At 39.3% G+C, this 22,424-nt stretch overlaps 1 protein-coding gene across 14 annotated transcripts in view; it reads left to right on the top strand.

Moving 5' to 3' along the window:
• The window catches only part of ppfibp2b (PPFIA binding protein 2b), a 33,918-nt gene extending 15,395 nt beyond the window's left edge, over window positions 1-18,523 (top strand). For 4 of the 14 annotated variants that reach the window (XM_068651069.1, XM_068651068.1, XM_049722658.2 and 1 more), the window contains 25 exons: window positions 3,225-3,371; window positions 5,163-5,390; window positions 6,170-6,262; window positions 8,304-8,415; window positions 8,602-8,634; window positions 9,312-9,373; window positions 9,463-9,538; window positions 9,662-9,744; window positions 10,019-10,086; window positions 10,175-10,237; window positions 10,344-10,404; window positions 10,570-10,617; window positions 11,894-12,053; window positions 12,502-12,534; window positions 13,252-13,284; window positions 13,642-13,777; window positions 13,870-13,989; window positions 14,384-14,534; window positions 15,150-15,261; window positions 15,340-15,428; window positions 15,520-15,642; window positions 16,451-16,576; window positions 16,654-16,842; window positions 17,504-17,713; window positions 17,819-18,523. In XM_068651069.1, the coding sequence (XP_068507170.1) occupies window positions 3,225-3,371; window positions 5,163-5,390; window positions 6,170-6,262; window positions 8,304-8,415; window positions 8,602-8,634; window positions 9,312-9,373; window positions 9,463-9,538; window positions 9,662-9,744; window positions 10,019-10,086; window positions 10,175-10,237; window positions 10,344-10,404; window positions 10,570-10,617; window positions 11,894-12,053; window positions 12,502-12,534; window positions 13,252-13,284; window positions 13,642-13,777; window positions 13,870-13,989; window positions 14,384-14,534; window positions 15,150-15,261; window positions 15,340-15,428; window positions 15,520-15,642; window positions 16,451-16,576; window positions 16,654-16,842; window positions 17,504-17,713; window positions 17,819-17,896 (2,634 nt within the window). In that variant the 3' untranslated portion in view covers window positions 17,897-18,523. Of the gene's footprint in view, window positions 1-3,047; window positions 3,144-3,224; window positions 3,372-5,162; window positions 5,391-6,169; window positions 6,263-8,303; window positions 8,416-8,601; window positions 8,635-9,311; window positions 9,374-9,462; window positions 9,539-9,661; window positions 9,745-10,018; window positions 10,087-10,174; window positions 10,238-10,343; window positions 10,405-10,569; window positions 10,618-11,893; window positions 12,054-12,501; window positions 12,535-13,251; window positions 13,285-13,641; window positions 13,778-13,869; window positions 13,990-14,383; window positions 14,535-15,149; window positions 15,262-15,339; window positions 15,429-15,519; window positions 15,643-16,450; window positions 16,577-16,653; window positions 16,843-17,503; window positions 17,714-17,818 lie in introns of those variants that run through there. The other 10 variants (XM_049722662.2, XM_068651072.1, XM_068651074.1 and 7 more) reach the window with 7 other exon arrangements.
• Window positions 18,524-22,424: the final 3,901 nt, after the last annotated feature.

The raw sequence follows: 22,424 nt of genomic DNA, 5'->3' as shown, positions 1-22,424 counted from the left end.
CAGGTTTTCAAAATATCTTTTTTTGTAACTTTGACCTGTAAAAAGTTGTGCAATTTGGATTTTACCATGTGTCGTAATTGATAGTTGTGACATATCAGAAAAAAATCCACCTGTTGGTGGACCTAGCCCCTAATTCATAATTAGTTTTATTATTCATTTATTTATTTTTATTGATTATATTAAACATTTTATTTGTATTATTTATAATTTATTATTGTATTATTAACAATAAAAATGAGGGCATATTCAGATATCCCCCAACAAATCCAACTTTTCGCCAAGCTCAATGTTTGAGCAAAAGTTTGTGAGTTTTCTTTTAACGTGTAGTTAATCAAGATTGAGAGTCTTTACGGAGAATAATAAAAATTAATTTCTACAAAAACAATTGGGTCCTCGCAGCTTTCACTGTTGCGGCCCGCTTAATAAAATATTATTTATGAACAAAATTGATGGTTGCTGCTTTTTTGAAAGTCGCATTAAGCCAACAGGGATTTCAACATTTCAAACTAACAATATAGGTCCAACTGTCACTGCAAGAGCTTTCCTAAACAATGCCTCATGAGAGGTGTTTGTTAAGTTTAGAGCTTTTATTGGATTTAGCTGTATTGATCCGCAGCTGTTGTCCTGCTTAGCGGTAATATTCGTGCTGTTTGTGTTTAATATTGTCCTATTTTGACAGATAATGATTGACAGTGTCATACTGCTTAACTAATGTGAGATGAAGGACAGTAATAACAATAACTGGCTTTCTTTCTGTCATGTCTCGTGCACCGTTTTGTCCTTCTTTTGCACGCTTATTGTATGACCTCGGCGTTATCTCATTTAAGCAGCATTTAAAGTTAATCGATAATTCATTCTGTGTCATCACTTTTTCAAGTGAATGCCCAAATCAATTAACGGTGCCATCTGTTAAATTACAGAACAAATTGTTTATTTCGGAGATCTGTAAAAGCTGGTGAAAAGACGTAGAGGGTGAAAGTTTGTTATATCGTTGTTCTCATTACGGGTTAGCATGGCACACTTATGGCCACAGATTCCTGATAAATTAGGTTTTAAGACTGCTGATTATGCTACTCTAAGTGAGACTGGTGTTAGATTACAAATGAACAGACAGCTGTCATTGCTAAGTAAATACTGCGTGTGTGCGTGTCGTGCTGGGATCATTTGGGGTTTTTAGCTGTATGTCTGAGTGTGTGTGGTGCTGATTTTATTTGCCATGTGCTCCCCATTTGGAGTCTTAGTGAGCTCACTGTGATAAGCTAAAACTGATGTTTCTTGTAGACATCCAACATGGATTTGTAATCTCTTCAATTAATGAGCCTGACAAATTTAAAGCTGTTGACTTTGAAAATCACCCATTATATCACTTATCCATAATGCAAATTTTCACACTTCTACAGTCCTTGCATTTTAAGAGTTGTCAATGAATAACTGCTCTTGTTACATTCTCATTTGGGTAGGAGCCAACATTCAATCTTAAAATGTTCCTCTTTCGTTTCATTTTTGTCTTTGATTTTTCAAGCAAGAAGCAGCAACTATTAACTTTGTACAAAAAGTGCTGCCAAGCATGCTGGAAAATCTGCAGCTTCACCATCACTGCGGTATGAATGTTATTATTAGGATATGGTTGGTTTCAAATGTCATCTCTGGTATTGGTGATGTGTTCATGGTGTACCCAGCTTGGTTCTGTTTGCACTGCTGCACTGGATAAATTGATGGATAGCTCGACGTGATAATCAGAAGCTTAGAAGTGTAGCAAGTAAGAGGGGAGCTTCGCTCCATGCAAAAATTCCCTTCCCTCCCTCTGGGCCAGTTGTAATTCTGATGTTGACGTGGGAAAGCCCCTCGCAGTTAAGGCTTGTCTGCTTTTTTAATGTAAAGAGGGTTTAAGATTCTTGGAGACCTGGGAAGAAAACTATGTGAGTTAAAATCACCTCTTTTGTTCCAAACGGCATTTTAACAACAAAGCCATGCTACAATGGCCACAATGAACCTGTGACCCTATCAAGAGTTACTTTAATCCAAGAACCTATTTTTCCGTAGGTAAATATAGAAGAAAAAAACAACAGGGTATGGAGTGTATTTGCAATGTAATTGAACGATGATTAATGTTTGCTGTCTGCCTCAAAGCATTATAGTTTCCAGATCAACTATGAATCTTAGTTCCTGTGCTGTCCTTTAATATTATGGTATATTATTGTTTGCTACTGCAGCCAGTAAAAAGTAAAAGTAATCTTCTTCCTCTTCATTTTTTTCTTCATATTTTAAACAGAAAAAGACTTGTACCACACCTACTTTGCAATACATTTTATTTCCAGTTGTATGGCCATCGCTAGTGATGGGAATTGATAAGAAGTTTACGATTCCATTTTCGATTCCGTTTAATGATTCGATTTTTTCAATTCTCATCGATTCTCATTTGGGGGAAAAAAAGACGCACATACACACCGATTATGATCATTTTGTTCTATAAATGTAAATATGACATTAAGAGTGAAGAATGCAAACATTCTCCTACAATAGAAATCATCACCCATCGAAAATCAGGGGCTTCTACAGAAGCAAATGGGTGCAAGCCTTTTACTACAAACTTTGTCACTGCACGATGACATTCCTCAGTTACACGTTTTGCTCCTCCCTGCTTCCTTGAACGGATAAGCTTGAGGTACATCTAGTAATTTTCTGCATTTTACCTAATATGTGTGTACTCCCTGGTTCCTCCTACAGTTATGTCTGCTAACCTAAGTATCATTTTTGCAATCTTTGCAATTAGCTGGAGCAAGACATTGGTTATCAGAGTTTTTAAAAAAATTAATCCATGGATATTTAAATTAGATTTTAAAAAGAGGAATTGAGATTACTTCCGAAGAGCAAATCAAAACACTCATGGTCAGAGACTTTGGAGAGATGACATACATACACAATTGCCCACCATCAATTTTTGCTTTCACACACTTTTTTTTGTTTTTTGTCTGCCATACCATGGAGGCATCGAGTTTTATTAATAGAGCCCTTGACTTGCCTGTGTATGAGTGTGTGTATATTTAGCTTCATGGGGTCTGGGTCCCCAGTCAAGTCTGATTTCTCAGTGTGGGAATTACACTGAACTTAGGAACGCCTAAACGTCTCTCGTCTTCGCTCTGGTACATTATGTCTCTCATGTTTGTGTATTTTTGCTTTTTTTCCAACTCATCTTATTGATTCTACGTATTTGTTTTTCCCAGGAACTGGTGAGCAGGACGTCTCTGGAAACTCAGAAGTTAGATCTGATGGATGAGGTCTCATACCTGAAACTGAAGTTGGTTAGCATTGAGGAAACGCAGATCACACATCCGCAAGATCCCATGGACACAAACGAGAACAAAGCAGAGGTAGGCAAAGTTCTGCTATATGTATGTATGTGTGTGCGTGCGTGCGTGCGTGCTTTTTTAACTTTAATCATTATGTACTTTTAAATATACCAACATAGTAATAATGAGGCTAAACATGGTGTTTGGTTGAGATTATGGCATTATATGGTCGTCAGAACATTTAGATCCTGCTTGAAGGGAGCTTGAGTTCCAACGTAATGGTCAATCCTGTCTATTTGTATACAAATATGTAATATTTCTCTTTGTTTTTTGTTTTTTTTGTTTTACCTTTGAGGGAATCGGAATCCTGTATTGCTTGTAAGAATCCGCTTTTTTATTCGTTTTGATTGGACGAAATTTTTCCGCATCTTACAAGAAGCTTTGATGGGGTTGAGATATATTTGAATGCTTGACACAAATCTCATGTTTGCTTGATGTCAACCGTTGGATGGATAAAGTTCCTCCGGGTGCTTATTAGTAATAAAGTGGAAAAGCAGTGGATATGCAAATCTCTACTTTGCAAGTTAATTTGCTATGTGCGCTCCCAAATTTTAAATATTGTAATAATGCCCATTTATTTAGTTAGTGGTAAGTGTAACACACAAACACTGACTAAAATATGCCTTAACCAATATGGTTACGCTGTTTTGCTGGTCTTGTGTGGCATTCACTGCTCTTCCAATCTGCCACAAAGCCTCAATTGTAGTGAGGACATGTGTGACTGTTAAGACATCACATGGCATCCAGAGTCATTGCCAGGGGATTTTAGCCAGCAAATTTGCACCGCTGACTACATTGGTCACCAAATGATGACGTCGTGAATGATGTGTGGAGGGTGGAGTATTATTAAACATAACTGGAATGTGTGCACGTATTAATATTTAGAGCGTAAATGTCACTTTGGCTCATATCTGCTTGTTCATTCAGCTGCAGAAAGTGTTATTTAGTGTACACACTTACAAGGGAACAACAAATACTAACACTGATTACAACCAAAATGCACCGAGCAGTACTTTCACTGTGCATGTTCTATTTCTGGCCAAATTCATATTATGTTGAATGAATCTAGCCATTTTCTATTAGATTATTAACCTAATAGCCACTTTTACTAAAAGGCCTAACCTTCTGCTATTCTTTAATTGAGCTTATTGGATACATACTGTACGTTTACGTTCACGTTCACATGCGCACATAAAAATTTTGCAGAGGTCCTCAAATAAGCACCAGAGGTTGTTTGGTGCTCATTTTTTTCCCTGATCCAGCAATCTCATTGATGAAACGGAAAGATGTCGATTTGTCATTTTAAGATGAGCGAATAATTGTTTTTCAGCTATTTTTTTTTCCACTTTGTGTGTACGTGCTTAATATAACATACTTCGTACCTCTAGTTCTTAAATATTTCATTTGTAATTATGATTTCTCAGCTTTTTCCCCAGGAACTGTCCCAGTCTAGCAATCAAAGAGCAACAACAAACTATCACCATGATCAATCACTAGAAAAATGCTAAATAATTGTTGGTTTTTCACTTCAAGAAACTTGGAAGGTTTCAGTTGCACAGTAAATTTGACAAATTTTATAATACATTGTCACAGTACTTGTTTTCACGTCTTTGGGATTGTTTTTCTCTTTGACAGTAAGCAGGTCAGCCATATTTCCATGGGTTGTGAGGGAAGCAAAAAAGTCCTAGATTCACATTTTATGACCTTGCAACTGACTGCTTCATTTGTATTTTTCTTTATTTCAACAATTTCCTGCTCTACCACCACCACCCTTGACTTGCCTGCCATGGTTCATTGGCTCCTTCCTCCCAGTACGTGGTAAATCTCATTAGTGAGCTCCAGGAGCAGATGTGCAGGTTTCAAGAGGAAATCAGCACTCGCATTCAGGAGAAGCGGGCTCTGGAAGATGGTGACAGCCAGCGTGGAGAGCCACGTGCTGACCAAGCCCAGGGTCACAGCCCTGTGATCGGGCTGAGCGGCACAAACCTGAGCCTGTGTGGTCTCAGTACTTGGAAGCACAACGGAGCACTGACTACAAATGTAGGGAGACTTCATGGATGACTGTGTCTTACCCGCTACTGCCAACCCCCCCACACACACAAATCTTCGCCTCTCCCCCTGTAACCAATCCAAACCGCACCTGGTATAGAACATTTTCCAGAAAAACTAACAATTGTTGCCGTGTCTGTGGTGTTCATTTCTTTGGGATGTTCTTGCAGAAATGGAGACTTATGGTTTTCCTCATGCTTCCATTCTTTGAGGTGATAGCAAATAGCCATAGCAACTCCAAACAGTATTACTTACTATTTATTTATTAACTGTCGCAATTGTGTTCCAGGTCACAGCACCATATAAAATATAGCATTTCTCTTAAAGCGACCGTGTGGCTTAATATGTTGTGTGTATTACTTGCATGACAGAATTTTTGAACTAACCAGGTTTGTTGGAAAGTACTTTGATATAGAAACACAATGATTAAGTTATAAATTAGAAATTGCCATTGGTGTTTAAGATGTGCAGCCTCTTCATGCTCATATGTATGATCACTTTGAAGGGTTCTAATTTCCAACTCTTTTTGATAACCGCACGTGCTGGTGGGTCTTTACGGGAGATCCTGGTTCCTGCATTAACCGCTGTTTCTGACTGGGGAGACCTTTACAACTGCAATGTGTTGTTAACCTGCTCTTTGAATTCCCTTCCGTCTTAGCATGTGCACAGTTTGGCAACAAAATTACCCATTTGTACACCCCCACCCCCTCCGTCACAATCATTTTATTGGTGAGTCATTTTGGGTTTAATTAAACCTGTTTGTCCCGTAGGATTTTTTGCAAGAAGTGAAGAAACTCAAGAATAAAGTGGAGGAGTTGGAGGAAGAGAAGGGACAGTATGAGAGGCAACTTCGAGTCACCAAGGTACATTACAGTCCATGCATGATGCACAATTGATCAGGACTGTAACGGTATACAAAACTACTTTAAAGGGGAAGTCAATTCAAAAAATGTCTTTACAATAAGTTCTCTGCATCTCCACAAGTCTAAATGTAGTATTCTGTTTATTATTGCATTTGTGAAATATGAATTGGGCAGAAAAACCCACCCATTTTTATCCATCATCATAGGCTGTGTTGGGGAAGTTCATTTTCTACACAAAGTTCAGTTCACAAATTTTAAAATGAACTTGTTCAGTTCATAGTTCCGTTCACCTTTTCTGATCGAGAAAACGTAACTCATGGTAAAATAACAGTGTAGTCAATCATTTCGTCAGTGACTAAAATGTGCTTGCTGCTAGAGTTGATTTCAAATTGCATCTGTCATCTGTTGTAATAAGCTCTTCGAATGAATTTTCTGAATTCACCCTAAAAGAAGGCTTTCTGAAGATTCCTGAAGAAGGGTCAGCAATGTAAATAGTTTTTTAAAAATATCATTTATTCTTGTTTTTCAGTGTCTAGTACAGAGCGTTAAAATAACTAAATATATAAAAATCCTAAAGCAGTCACGTTAAAGAACGTTAACTGCATGTGCAATTAGCTCTCTTCCACCTAACAATTTTTTGAGTGCCATTGCATCTTCTGTGCTCACATTGCTTCCTTCTCCCCCTCCTTTTTCCTGTACTATCTGCTGTCTTCTCTATAAACCCCTCCATGTGGCCTGCTGTCTCCTTTTCTGCTCCACTGTTCTCGACATTTTGCAATCTCCTCCATCATTACTCTCTTCCTGTGTGTGTGTGTCCATTCTTTCTCTCCCCTCTAGCTTTCTATCTCGTACTCACTCCATGTGTGTTACCAGTCGCTCATGACTCAGCTCTCCAGTCTCAAGCTGACTGTGGGGCACACACAGCTGGAGAAGCAACAGTGGGAAGAGCGATGGCGCAGCGCACAGGTGCCGCCTCTTACTTTTCCTGGCTCCTGCTTTTCTGGCTCTTTTTCTGTGTTCCCTTTTCAACCTTCTTTTTTTAGCACAGTATGCGCTTTTCCACCTCTTTCTAATCTTGGCAAGGTTTTGAAATGCTTGTTTATCACTTTACAATACAAACCCTTGATTGCTGTTTCTTTATCCAGACATGGGATTTTTTAAGTGGAACTTGTACAAAATTAGAGAACCACAAATTTCGTTATTCGGGTTACGCAAGCATTTTCACATGATTGCCACGGGACAGGGACTTTCTCAGAAAAAGACAATATGGGTTCACAGACAATCAAAACAGTCTCTCTCCCTCCCTAGCAGTTTGTCTGGCCGCCTGCACGGATCACAGACCATATATCAGAGTGGCCAAGTGAGATTTTAAAAAAAATCGTAATTGAGACGTTCGGACTTCTTTTAAAAATCATATTCAGGTTGCATATGGGCAAAAAAGTCGGAATTGATCTGCAGCGTGAACGTAGCCTAATAACAGTGACATAACATGAATGACAGCCAAACATTGTCAACCAAAAAATGTTGTCATTGAGCTTGAAAAACTTATTGCTACTGAACTAACAAAAAAATATATACATACTCTGCAACTTACCTTGGAGTCCTTAGGAACTGTTGATACGTGAGCTTGTCCTCTTAGCCTCTTTTACCTTCCTTGAAATGAATATCCAAGATTAAATTGAATTACAGAAAAGAAAGCTCTGTTCATCAACAAACTTTAAGCAATGAACTAAAATTAATGATCCATCCATTTGTTGTGGACAGTGTATGTAATAATATGAGGAGGTACATTAACATGGTTAAATAGTACAGTGGAATATTTTTTTTAAAAGTTTTGTTGATAGGGTCATTATCCTTTTTGGAGGACTCATGACCTCTGGCAGCCATGGCAGCAAAGCCTGTTTCTTTCATTTGTATACATGGATTAATTTTGCTGATCATTGCGGGGTTTCCTTTCTGTAATGGAAGCATGCTAAAAATTGTGTCCAAAGATACGGAAGACTGACTTAATGATTTTTTTTCTGCTCATCTGCTTCCACAGGCTGAAATTTCAGACCTGCAGCAGCTCCTTGCCTCCAAAGATGCTGAGATTGAATGCCTACACACCCAACTTCTGGCCAGAGGCAGCACAGCCAATGACAACGCAGAGAGAGGTACATTCTGATGTCAGCCAGACTGTCACATCGAATCTACAGTTCAGGGAGAATATTGTAAATGTGTGTGAGTGTGTGTATGCACGTCTGTCAACTTGAATTACTTGTGTTTCAACTAACTGAACAACTTATCCGTCCTTTGCTGTTTTTGGCTTTTTCTTGATTTTGTGCTGCCCTCTGCTGTAGAGGAGGTGTACATCAAACATCTGATAAACAAATGTAAGACAAGACCGCCCTTTTGTCGTTGATCTCTTTCCCATTCAGCTCATGTCTGTTGGACCGGCACAATTTCTGTGTTTCCTGTTGTTGAGTCTGAATGTTACTCTTCCCCACTGGATTGTTTTACTATAACTACTTCCCACAACTTGAGTCTCAATTCCACTACTTTGTAAAGTCATGGCAATTACCAACTTAAGGTGCATACAAGTATGATATTTGATTATTACAGTTACATCAGTTTGAGATTAGGCCACAGCAAAATTTCTTGTCAGTCATATGCCTTAGTCAGTTAATCAAAAGATAAACACTTTAACAAAACCTGTGTTTTGTCTGAGAAATGTAGCCGCTTTTATCCATTTTAACTGGGCTGGCAGTGAACGACGGCAGTGGTTTATTCCTATATTTGTCCTCTACGTGACATTATAGAACATAGTTGCTGCCTTGCATTTTTTTTTTTTAAGTACGCGAACATCGTGAAATTAATTTCACAGTTCGTTTTTGTCTCCAATGGCAAGCGGTTGCGCTTCCCGTCAGCATGCATTTGTTTTGTTTGCTGCGTCATATTAGCATGGTTGTCATATCTCTCACAAACATCATCCAGTCAGACATCAGATGTTTTAATGAACTTGACAGGAGCTGGGATTTATGAAATTCACTTGCATGGCTCATGTTTTCAGATCAGGAATACCAGAGGCTGAAGGTGGGGATGGAGTCTCTTTTAGCTTCAAACGATGAAAAGGTAATAAAATACATTTGTACGATTTGAGAGATGAATAATCTCTGACATAATTTGAGAATTCAAGACCCCCACCTGGTTTGCATCAACAGACGCGCCGTATAGAGGAGCTGACAAATCTGGTTGGCCAGTATCGAAAGATTAATGAGCTCATGGCACTCACACATGGTAAGAATATTACCTGGTTAAGTACTGAATACAGTTTGTGCTTTACTGATTAAAACCTAGTTAACGTTCACATGTTACAGTATTCTTTTGTCTTCTTCTTATTCATTTTTTTCTACCATCCAGGAAGCAGTGAAGAGGAGCTGAGTGGCAGTTTAAAAGTCAGAGCCATTGCACACAAAGCCCATTGTGATATCTACAGGTCAGAGGTAAGCCCACAAAGCATCCAAAATAACCTCTAAAAATGTTCATATTGCTTTGTATTACATCACAAAAAAAATTCTCCTTTTCTATACAATAGCACTATTTTTCAGGGGGAAACCATTTTTATTTAAGAGGGCATGGTTGCTCGTGTAACTGTTCATGTAACAGACGGAATTACGTTCACCTTGAGTCTGCCCGGAAAGACTCCAGTCCCTTATGTGGAATGTAAATTGGATGGACATTTTATGAATGATGACAAATAATTTTGTTTTTCCATAGATGTCATCAAGAGGATCTTCGCCACTTATGTTATCCTCATCACCTTACCAGAGAGACCTAGATTCATGGTATGCTGCTAGCACGTAACATATCCATCGCATTGGTATTTTGCACGACTGTGGATCTAATACATGTTTTGCGTGCCATTTATTTCAGTTTTCAGAACTCTATGGACATATCACTTTCTACTGGCGATACAACCTTCTTAAATGGATCATGGTGAAGATTCACCCCTTTGTCTTTCATTGATCGCATGTACAAAAAAGAAAAGATGATGACGTTGGAATGATACATAAATATAAATATACATAAACCTTTTCTTCAGGCATCAGCGCAGGTTGCAGTCAAGCAGTCTTGAGGAATTGCAAAGCAGATCTCTACAAAAGGTTCCCACAATTTTTTCTGATCCAGTTTGACTGCCATTCTGCTGTTATTCTAATTGAACTAATCAATATGAGGCATTGTTAGTGTACGCATAGATGTCCTGCTTTTTAACATGCAAACTTAATTTGTTCTTTCTGCTTGCATGTGTGTATTTGCGTGGGCGCTAGCCCGTAGAGGTCCTGCCAGATGAAAGTGAATCAGACGTAGGGGGAGAGGTACTGGTCTACTGCATGGCATAACACAATCTAACACGCTGCTTTATAAACAGAATTTACAGTTGTTGATTGCATAACAGTGTTTGGGGGAAAAAGAAAAACAAAAAACAGAGACACTCTTCAGTGAACTGAAGAAACTGCCACATAAGGTCACTTAGGGTTCTCATTTTTTTTCATGAGCTTCCGTCCCAGGCTGCAATGTTTATTATTATTATTATTGTAGTAGTATATTTTTGCTACAGAAATTAAGGTTCAGAGAAGGTTGCCAAATGACTACTGCTGTTGCAAATAAATGTTAAAAAGTGTTCCATATTTTATAGGGTGTCTATAAGCTATCCTAACAACTTGAAGCATTAATTAAAAAAGCAGTTGATAAGATGTCTGAAACACATTAGTTTCATCGTCAACCTGATTCGGAATCAGCGCAAAAAAAAAAAAATCATCTCAAAATGTTTCCTTGCATCCCTGATTAACCGATGTAGTAAAAATGTTTTGACTAGTATAGCGACTTCTGTTCATGAATAAAACCATTACAACCAGAAATGGTGTAAAGGCTAGTCAGGTTCTTCCACATCAGACTCATTCAACCAGCATTAAAACTTGCGTTCTACACTGGGGCATTATCCTGTGAAAAAGTGTTCCCAGAATGTTGGAAAGAGAATCAATAAATACGATGTAATTAAGAATTCGGCAGAACTAATAGATTTTACTCATTACTTGACTGATGAATTAATCACACCCTGTGTACTCTAGATGTAACTGTTAAAAACGTACTAACAATTATTTTATGGAATATTTTTCTTACATTTGACAGGCCAAGCGGATAAATTCCCTTTCCATAATGATACAGTGTACGATCTTGTTTATGACGCACATTCACACACACGCACACAGACACAAGGGGAGAAATCCACATGAAGTAGCTGTCAGAAGTGTTTAACATCATGACTGCCTCCCAGCTCTTTTTTTCTGTTGGCCTTTCTCCTGTTATTTACTCCTAGCCCCAATGACTTGGGTGCAGCATCGCACATGCACCCTCCTGTTATGCAACAGTACAACATCACGTCATTACCATGATCAAATTGGATGTGTTGTGTGCTGACAAAGGCGAACACTTGACATATTTGCAGTCATCAGAATTAGCATACAGGCATGTTCACTGCACAACGGAAATGAAGCTACATCCACCTTGCTATATCCTTGAAACACTCTTGAGGCAGTTCATTTTACAAAATGTTGAGCCTAACATTTTAAAAGAAACATTTGTCTTTGACAGAATGCTCTAATGGAGCTGAACAAGTACCAGACGCTGCCAGGGAAGCTGTGTGGAAAAAGTGAGCTAAGGACCAAGATGAACGGTGACAGAGAAAGAGAAGAATATTTATCTCCTGTAAGGCTCTCGCCTGTCTCTAGCCACAACCAGGACTACAGTCTGAGTGAGTTTCATCCTTGATTTCATACAATCTGATCTTTAGCTGCTTTCAAATTTGGATCATCTACTCGAATATTTTATAACCAATAGTGAGCGGATGCCCAATTCCTATGTATTGACTATATCCTTGTTATTTTGTTGTTGTCTTTCTGTTTTTAACTGTTTTTGAAGTGACCTATATCCACTACTTTTCTTCTATTTACTCAACACCTTAAACAACTTGAAAACAAAATACAGGTAAATAGTGTCAACAGTGGGCAGCGGCTAAACTAAAGCAAACCATAAATAAATTGGAAATAATAAATAGAGTGTTTAGGTTTGATTGCAGGTAACATCTGACTGAGCAACTCTGTCACTTAACTGCTGCTTCAACTGCTTTCCACTTGTGCTCTTTCTTATCTTCCTGCCTGCTTTGCTGTTGGACTTTTCTGTTTCCTTGTTTATGGCTACAGTTCGCTTCAGGAGTGCCAGTGCTCCAGTTTTAGGTACTGTATGCACCACTTGGTAAACCAGAAATTCATCTTCATGAAAAGGAAATCACAAATCAGCAAATCAGTGTCTGTTATTTGTGGACGATGCATTTCCAGTGTCGACCATTACAGAATATATCAGACTCTCCTTCAATAAGGCTGAGCTGGAAGCTAGCAGGAATGAGTGCACCATGCTTTAAAAATATATGATTTTTGTTTTAGATGAAGTATCCGAAGTAAACAAGTATGTTACCTGACATGCCCCATGCTCCCTGTGCCTCATACGGCATGATCTATTCTTGAGTGTGGGTTGTGGAATAAAAAGCAACTCAAACGATAGCATTTACACGTAATTTAGTGAGCTAGTAAGATCATGGAAGATACTGGAGTTTATTCTAGCAGCTCCCTTGTTATGTTTTAGGCTGTGAAGACGATCAAGCCAACAAATTAAGGACAAACACTGCATGGTGTGGAGTGACCTCATTATTCAAGCTTGTCCTCTACTCATATGAACTATTGTGGATGAAGCCTTATGCACAGATAATGCTGAATATCTGCTGAATAAATATGAATCACAAACTTTGTGAGTCATTTTTATCAAGTTAGCGGCATTGCACCTGCCTAAGGCTCATTAGTTTGCTTGTTTGTACAATCAACATACTGTAGAGGTCCTTTTGGGTGTGACTAATGCCCGCTCATTTTTTCTTCTCACTTTTTACTAACCTGGCTCAGGCTCTCCTGGAAAGTATGATCTTTACTATACTGGTGGGTATTGCATAATTAATCTGTGCATCACTGTTACACAAACATACACTTGCTTTTCATTTCATCGTAAATTAGCAATTGTGTACATCTATCTGTAGATGGCCAGTGCATATTGTTGATATGATTGTGAAAAGAGTCCATAGCATTGTAGATGTTCATGCAGCAAAGTGGAAGCATTTTGCTCATTGGACTGGAGTTGTGCATGTCCCGTATGGGAATGTTTGTCTGTTGCAATGACTACCAAAACAACTACTGATTATAATTGTAATGGACAAACCTTTTAAAGGAGTCACTCTGCAGATGATAACGTAACGCACAGCCTAATTAATGTTCCTCTTTTTTGTTCCTATCCGATAGAATGTTCAGAGCAACTAGAAGGGTGTATATTGTCAGAGCAGTCACCTCTATCCTCTGAAATGAACTCTGGACAGCACTCTCCTATGTCACCCGAAAACAGGAAAAGCCAAAGAGGCATAAAGAAGCTCTGGGGCTTGTAAGTAATCATAGTCAAATTACGGCATTCTCGATAGATTTGATTATTTTCTGTGCTTATTTCTTGAACTTTATCGGTCATGCTTTTTGCAGGATTCGTCGGAGTCAATCAGGTAGTCCAGTTCAAACACATGACCCCGATCTTGTCGAGTTCAAGAGGGGAGGCCCCAGAAACACAACTGGACCAAGACAGGCACGTTCAGGGTACATAAGGTACAAGACATTTATTTCTGTTTTAAGATATGCATGCATGGACGCAAACGCACGTGCACACACACACACACACACACACACACTGGGAGGGTCACACTAATATATTGATCAACGCTGTAGTCAACATCTTGCACACTGATCAACTTGCACCTTTCGACCTTGAGACTACACTGGAATTACAACTTTTTTATTATTGCTTTTTTCATGTCTTTAATATTTTGAGTGATTCCGCATGCCTGTTTTGACGTGTTGTGATTTTAACTTGATAAAGTACTGTATCTGTCTATCATATCTATCTATCGGCTCATGTTCTTCAAGTGCCTGTTGGAATTGATTCAATAGCTCCACGATAACCTATCCAAATAAAATCTTGTTTCTCCGATTTGAATTTCAGAGACCTGAAGCTGCATTTTTCAAGGTGGAACACAGAGCAGGTGTGTACGTGGCTTGAGGACATTGGACTGGGCCAGTATGCCACCATGGCCCACCAGTGGGTCAGCAGTGGTCAAACTTTATTGTCTGCCACACCGCAAGACCTAGAAAAGGTACACACACAGTTTGCACATGAGGAGTGAGCCAAAATCCTTCTGTTGAGAGATTCCGAAGGCAAAGAGTGTGAAACAAATATTTAGCTTTTTTTTTTTTTGTCCAGGCTTTGTATCATCTGAAATCATTCTGTTGAAGCGCAATTAAAAACTGTGTTTTTCCTTGCTTAATTTTCCTTCTGTTTTTATTTACAACTTATGTCACATTTATTTTTGGAGCACTGTGGGCTTTTCTTTCATTAGCAGAGCGGTACCAACAATTTTGTGTACGCACAGCAACACCAATTCCCAGTCTTGTGAATCATCTGCTCTTCTAGCTGTCAGGCTTATCTTCGGCACTGCATGTTAATTGTTTTTAGTTGTACCTGTCTCTTCACTGTTGTTGTTTGTCTGTTCATTTGACATTTAGTAACACCTGCCTCTGAAATTCAGCCTGCCCTTTAGTTCCGCCTTCAACATGTCATCTTCCTCACACCTCCCTTCTGCTTTGTCTACTGTCTCTTTCATCGGGATGGTGTTTTGTTTTTTGTTTTCTTTTTGCAGGTGCAATTTCATCTCTTAACCATCAAACATAGCTGTGAGAGAAAAATGAATTCTATCTTTTCCTATCTCTAGGAAATGGGAATGAAAAATCCATTGCACAGGAAGAAACTCCATTTAGCCATCAAGACGTTTAATAGCAAGCAGCACGAGAAGTCCGCCGAGCTGGATTACCTCTGGGTCACTCGTATGTACAAAACACCAGAAATGGATTTATCTCAATAACAATAATACTTGAAACTTAAATGCAACATGTGTTCCGAAGGCTGGCTAGATGACATTGGCCTTCCTCAGTATAAGGACCAATTTAGTGAAGGAAGAGTGGATGGGCAGATGTTGCAGTACCTTACTGTGGTACGTTCTATAGAAAGTTGAATAGCATAATCAGCATAACATTAATATAAAATTGTTGTAAAACCACTGATGTTTCCACCTCTCTTTTCAGAACGACTTGTTGGTCCTCAAAGTGACCAGCCAACTGCATCATCTCAGCATCAAGTGCGCCATACATGTTCTACATGTTAACAAGTTCAACCCGAACTGCCTCAAACGCAGGCCCGGCACTGAGGTCAGTAAGAAATATGTACATGCTGGTAAAACAACCAATAATGAATGAGATGACATTTCCATTTTACTTTGCTCCTATTGAGTCTGACTTTTTCAAGGGCAAACTCGGCAGTGCTCAGAAAGCACACTTTTGTCCGTCAAACAACTAATCTTTTTCCTCTCTTTCTTTTTTGATGGATAGAAATCCTTTTGGTTCTTCGGCCCCAATGCCTAGTCGTTAAAATTTTGAATTCCTACAATAATTCCTTAAATACTGACCTCGACTCAAACAGAAACCATGCAAAAACTAAAAAAATAATAATAATAAGGACTGTAAGTATAAATGCTGCAGATCCTAGAATCTGGTCTCTTACATGGACGTGAAAGAACTAGTGAAACCAGAAAATGTAGTCTGGATATGCCAGTTCGGGTCCTAATAAAAAAAAGGAGAACCTACTAAAGAACTAACAATCTCTCCTATGACTCAGAGTGGCTTACTGGCTGCCACTGTTGCTATAAACGTTCACCGTGCGATGTTAAAGATGATTTTAAGTTATTTGCCAATGATGATTTTCTCACCATTCTCATATGCACCCCTCTCTCAACACCCTACCCATCCAGTTACGGGTGGGCTGGAGCCTATTCCAGCAGACTTTGGGCAAGAGGTTGGCTGCATTTATTGTAAACTCACATAAACACGATGCGAGCATTCAGACTGATTCACTGAAAGGATGGATGATCTTTGCATGTATGGCACAATATCTAACCACGAGAAGAACTGAGTGATGAGTAAAAAGCGGTAACCATGTATGTTTATGTGTGTGGTTCAGAACCAGTTTGCTCCCAGCGAGGTGGTTCAGTGGTCCAATCATCGAGTCATGGAGTGGCTGAGATCTGTGGATCTGGCAGAATACGCCCCAAACCTGAGAGGCAGTGGAGTTCACGGAGGACTAATAGTGAGTTCACTCACGCGTGGAATTATGACACAATATTTCACGATTAACTTAAGTGTCTTGTGCCTCTTCTGTAATAGATGTTGGAGCCTCGGTTTAATTCCGACTCGCTGGCCATGCTGCTTAACATCCCTCCTCAGAAAACACTGCTGCGGCGCCACTTGACCACCAATTTCAGCAACCTGGTGGGAGTACAAGCTCAGCAGGAGAAGAAAGAGTACATCGAGGCAGTGAACTACACACCACTCAGCATCACTGCCAAAGTCAAGGTGAGGCAAATAAGGCCAGCACTACTGCATTCTACAGCATAGAAGGGGCACGAGGCAAAAATAGTTGTATAAGAGAAAGCAACTCCTATCTCGTGTTACATGAATGAAAAAGCACCGTTATCTGCATGAGTCCTCGTTGCGTCAGCTCAGTTTAAGCTCCACGCATTTCCTGTGTGATAATAAAGCGAGGTCGGAACTCCTCTGCCGCAATCCCCGTCACTGTTCCTCCTCCGAAGGAAAGAAACAGGCACATATAACTGGAACTCAGAGTTGTCCCTTACATGACTTTGAACATTCTGTACTTCATCTTTACTGCTGCTTTAAAAAAAAAAACATTCATTTTAATAGAGTACACTATAGGTCATCGGTATGCATTGTGGCCTCATTCACCAACAATTTGATTAAATCTATTTTAAAAAAAAAGTTCAAGTAGAACGGCATCTATCTGTTAACTGTTACAACTTTGTGTAAGCACAGGCGAGAGCAGAGCAGAGCCGTGACACGTTTACACTTTAAAATGTTTAAAAAGTGTTTAAAAATACAATAAAGTGTATTAAAAAAAAAGTCTTGTGCGGATATCGTAAAAATATTGACTCTACGTCGTGGATTTTCACCTATCACCGTATAACAAAATGACAGGTGTTTTGTCTTTTTGTTTCAGCCTAAAAAGTTGGGCTTCTCTAACTTGACGCATTTGCGGAAGAAGCGGCCAGACGAATCAACAGACTACGTTTGCCCGGTTGAGTCAGCGGGGTCCCTTAAGGGACATTCAACAGTTAACGGTACCCAGGTGTATCACTACAACAACAACAACAACTTCAGAAGCCTGAGCACCATTGTGACCAGAGAACCTGATCAGTCCAGGCACCAGGTAGGACCAACAACAGGCGTGACATCTCACCGAGGTCAAAAACGTGGGCGTTTTCATGATTGTCCATCAGCCAATGACTGCCACTGTTCCTTCCTTTGCTTGCAGCCCTTAATACCTCAGCCCGCATCCCACCCCCATCCCGTGCTCCTCAACCCAGCCCATCAGTGTGACCCAGTACCTTGACAAGTGAGGAGATCTTTGTGACGTTCCGATAAAGCTGCCTGGTGACTCTACAATCACAGCTGCCTGTCATGATGGATCTAGTCCGCTTCATGTATTATTGGTCAGGTGCTTAACAAGCCCAACCTCGGCCTCCTTTCCTGGTGACAGTGTAAAGGCAGTTTTTCTAACCATTGTGCACCTACAAGAGATTATTTCATGCGTGAGTTCACTCGGACACCATCTCCACCTCTTTTCCAGATTGAGTACAATTCTTCCACACGCTTGAAATAAACTTCTCACATTGTTGCTTTAATTCTTACAAAATTATATTCATTATTTATGGAATGGCAGAGCCAAACATAAAACTGAGTGCTTGTTTTTGGAACAGGGAAACTGACTTTGTATAATGTTATTATTTTACAGTAGTTGATGACTTTTTATACTAAACTGATACTTTGTGTCATGTAATCAGAAAAAAGATTAAAATATACAAACTGTGTGTGTGTGAGTATGCAGAAGGTTATTTACATTTTCTTTTTTAAATTGAATTAATGTAGCTGTAGGCTGCAACATAACACTGGTAATTATTTTTAAAAGTGAATGCTTTCAAAATGTCAATTGAAAACATTAAAATCTTTCAACACCTTTGTTTTTATGACTCAGTTTTATGTGAAATAATTTTAGAATGTATTCATATAAACTTTATACTGTGGAGACTTTACTCAAAAGTCCATTATTGTTTCCAGCTAATTCCACACTGCAATGTCTCTCATCCTTATTGAGGCAAGACACATATTTCACATCAGAAAAAAAATGGCACATTACAGCAAAACAATTAACAAAAAGTCATCCAGTGCAAGTCAAGTAGTGGTAGAGCATTTCATCATTTTGCTTTTACTTGTATGTTACTTGGTTGGTGTAGAAGAATTGATAAAAGAAAAAACAAATTTTAATTTATATAATTCACAGGATAATTTCCCATGGCACACCTAAGATCTCTCAAGTCATATTAATCTGCCATGGCACACTGGTTGAGAATCACTACCATATTGTACGTACCCCAAAATGCTTGGTTGCTTTCCTAACCCACACACTGGGTAAATGTGGGTTTGAGTAGACTGGGTTAATTTGACCAAATGTTTGGTTAGTTAATTTTCATCCATCCATTTTCTGTACCGCTTATTTGCACGAGGCTCGCAGTGGTGAGTTAATTTGACTCAGCAAATTGGTTTAAAGACTGGATTTAGTTGGGCTTTTGTACTGAAGTAGAAATAAATGTTATGTAAAATTCTTGGGAAATATTGGTGGTGGCAGGATTGATTTGGGGCCCAGGGATTCCAGTTCAAGTCCTCTACAGACCTGCTTCTTGAAAAAAAAGTTTGTATTTTTGTTTTCACCTAGTAACCTGATTTTTGGTAGCCTTGACTTATCAGTGTGGGTAGGTTTTTAAATCCTACTGAGTCCAATCCTCAACTCAATGCACAAGGTATACTAAATATCCTAAGCATTGCCAAGTCGGGGTCAAAAGCAACCCATCTCTGAATGGTGAACCGTTTTCCGTGGCCTCAACAAACATTTACCACGGTTTTGCGCCCACCACAGCTGCATTCCTCTAGGTTGAGTTGGGGCAATTACTTTCTTCTAATATGCAGGATCTGCAACTTTTGTTAATTTAGCATAACACTTTCATTTTGAAAAGGGTGATTCGAAAACCTGAGCTTTTCAAAAAGATATTTCCTTCACTAAATAATCCCATTGTATGCCATTGCCACCAGCATGATCCCTTAATCCTCCATCCTCAGCATCATATTGGCTGACCAGGCTGCTGACTTACACACAAACTGAAAAATAAACACTTTATCATAATTCACCACTCTTTGTGCATTTGTGTGCATGCATGTGTGTGTGTGTGTGTGTTGCAGATGGGGATCACAAGGGGCACCATATTACAAATTGAAGCACTTTCTGAGAGCATCAACAACATGACAGTAAGCAGCATTTAAACGGCATGTGTGAATGAATACTAAATTTCTTGACGTTTACATCAAATTTCATTTCACTTGTTTTAAGCTGAATGATTGGTTTTCATATTGATCGCAAACAAAGAAGTATCAAATGCATAACGCCTGATTTTAATATGGCACGTGTCTGTTTCCAGTACCTGCTCAGCCGAGATGAGGCACATAAGGAGCTGAGGCAGTCTCAGACAGCGCTGGTTTGAAGCAAGTTCATGTGATGCTGACCACTGAGGCCTGGCCAAATAACACTGAATCTACTTCGACAAGCTACTACAAAAAAAAAAAGTGTGGCTTGCAAAAAATTATAATGATAATACTGACCTGTGCATGTTTACACCTCAAATGTAAAGCCAAAAATAAGTCAGATGCATCATTTTGCGTAATGAGAAAAAAGTGACATGTATGGTGAATACAGGTCAATTGGTTGGAGACTGACCAATGTGTGTGTGCGCGTGTGTATTATATACATATACAAATATATATATACTATAGTGATAGATGTTATTTTTGAAATTATTGACCAATCTTAAGTGTTGTCACGTGCTATCTTTGATAATGCAATAATACGGAAGAGGATCAGGGCCAGTGAAGAACCAAAAAAAAATAGAGGTTGGCAGGATTCTAACTTCTCAGAATTCTTACTTTGTAGTTAAAATTTACTTTCAAGTACCAATTCTGAATTTAAAGTGAGAATTCTGAGAATAAAGTCCAAATCCTGCCAACCTTGTTTTTGTCTGTTTTTAAGGTTTCTTGAAAAGTGAAAAGTGGTTTTGGTAAAGCAATAAGGTGAATGTTTTACAGGCAGATTATTTTCTTTCAATTCTTTTTCTTTTTTAAAGAACTTTTAACTTATTGTGTTTGTTGCAGTGCATGAGTGTGTGGGTTTGGATGTAATGTGGTAAATAGCAATTGTCACAGATCGGATTGAGCAGGGCGACCAAATGCAGCTTGGACCAGGGTTTATTCAGCAAAACAAACTAACAGACTCGGCAAACTGACATGACTTAACGAAATCACAAAAGGACTAACCGACAGGGACGCGAAACAAAGGACATGAAGACATTAAGACAACAGGAACCAAAAGACATCAAGACAACAACAACACACACACAATGACCCGAAGGGTCGTGAGGGGCAGACAGGACTTGTATACACGACAGGTAACAAGAGGCAAGTGAGAATAATCAAACTAATCATGGGCACACAGGAGGGGAGGGGCGAGCACACAGACAGAAACCATGACAACAAACACATAGTAACACGGCTGGGGACGAGACATGACAGCAATAAAATACATGAACGCAACTGTTTTAACACAAAAACATGTGGATATATTCATGTTGTAAATATTTTGTTAAATACCTCTTCTCATCCTTTCCTATCTTTTGGTTTTTAACCACTTATTTTGTGTCAGGCCACACTGGTAGTGCAGGGGTACATGACAAAAGCCAACTACATTTTAACCGAGAACAGGTGGCATTGTATAATGTGGACAGACAGTGAGAAATACTTTCCTATGTGATGTCTTTGTGCGATTGGATCTGTTACACAGCATTCATTTGCAAGTGTTTAGTCAAATTTTGTCTGTTTTCTCAAGGTGGACTCAATTTGACTCATGATCGCGAGCATGACTGTTGCGACTCAGTCCTATTAAAAAGACAATTTTTCCTTTAAAACAGTGCTTCTGAATAAGTCACAGTGACTACAATACCTGTAAACCTGCAAATGAAGTTTGACAAAAAGTATTTTTAAAATGTTCATTATGCGCTTCAATCACTTCATTTTCATTAGGCACTACTTGCTTTCAATTACCCAGCACATTTCTGTTACCATAGGTCATGCATGGGAAGTCACCTCCAGTCCTCAAGGGCCGGTGTCCTGCATGTTTTCTGTCTCCCTGTTGCAACACACCTGATTCAAAAGGTCAGATCTGGTTAAGGTCTGCAGAAGCTGGATAACAATCCTGATCATTTGAATCACGCGTGTTGCAACAGGGTGACATAGAAAACATGCAGGACACCAGCCCTCGAGGACCGGCCTTGCCTAACCATGCTGTCAGGCTATATATATTAGCGGTGTCACGTCAACTAGCTGGGAAGCGCTTCGATCGGCTCCCACAACAATGCAAACACAGTAAACTAGCTGTCACGGATCGGATGAAACAGGGCGACCAAATGCATCTTGAACCAGGGTTTACTGGAGAAAACAAACTAACAGATTCGGCAAACTGACATGACTTAATGAAATAACAAAAAGACTGACCGACAGGGACGCGAAACAAAGGACGTGAAGACATTAAGAGAACAGGAACCAAAAAGACATCAAGACAACAACAACAACACACAAAATGACCCGGAGGGTCGTGAGGGGCAGACAGGACTTATATACACGACAGGTAACAAGAGGCAGGTGAGAATATTCACACTTAATCATGGAGGGGAGGGGCGAGCACACAGACAGAAACCATGACAACAGAGACACATAGTAACACGGCTGGGGACGAGACGGGACACTAGCAAAATAGCAAAACA

Source organism: Syngnathus scovelli, chromosome 6, assembly GCF_024217435.2.
Source record: "Syngnathus scovelli strain Florida chromosome 6, RoL_Ssco_1.2, whole genome shotgun sequence".
NCBI lineage: Eukaryota > Metazoa > Chordata > Actinopteri > Syngnathiformes > Syngnathidae > Syngnathus > Syngnathus scovelli.
The sequence above is the reverse complement of the archived record's forward strand: the minus strand, read 5'-3'. Positions and strand labels throughout refer to the sequence as shown.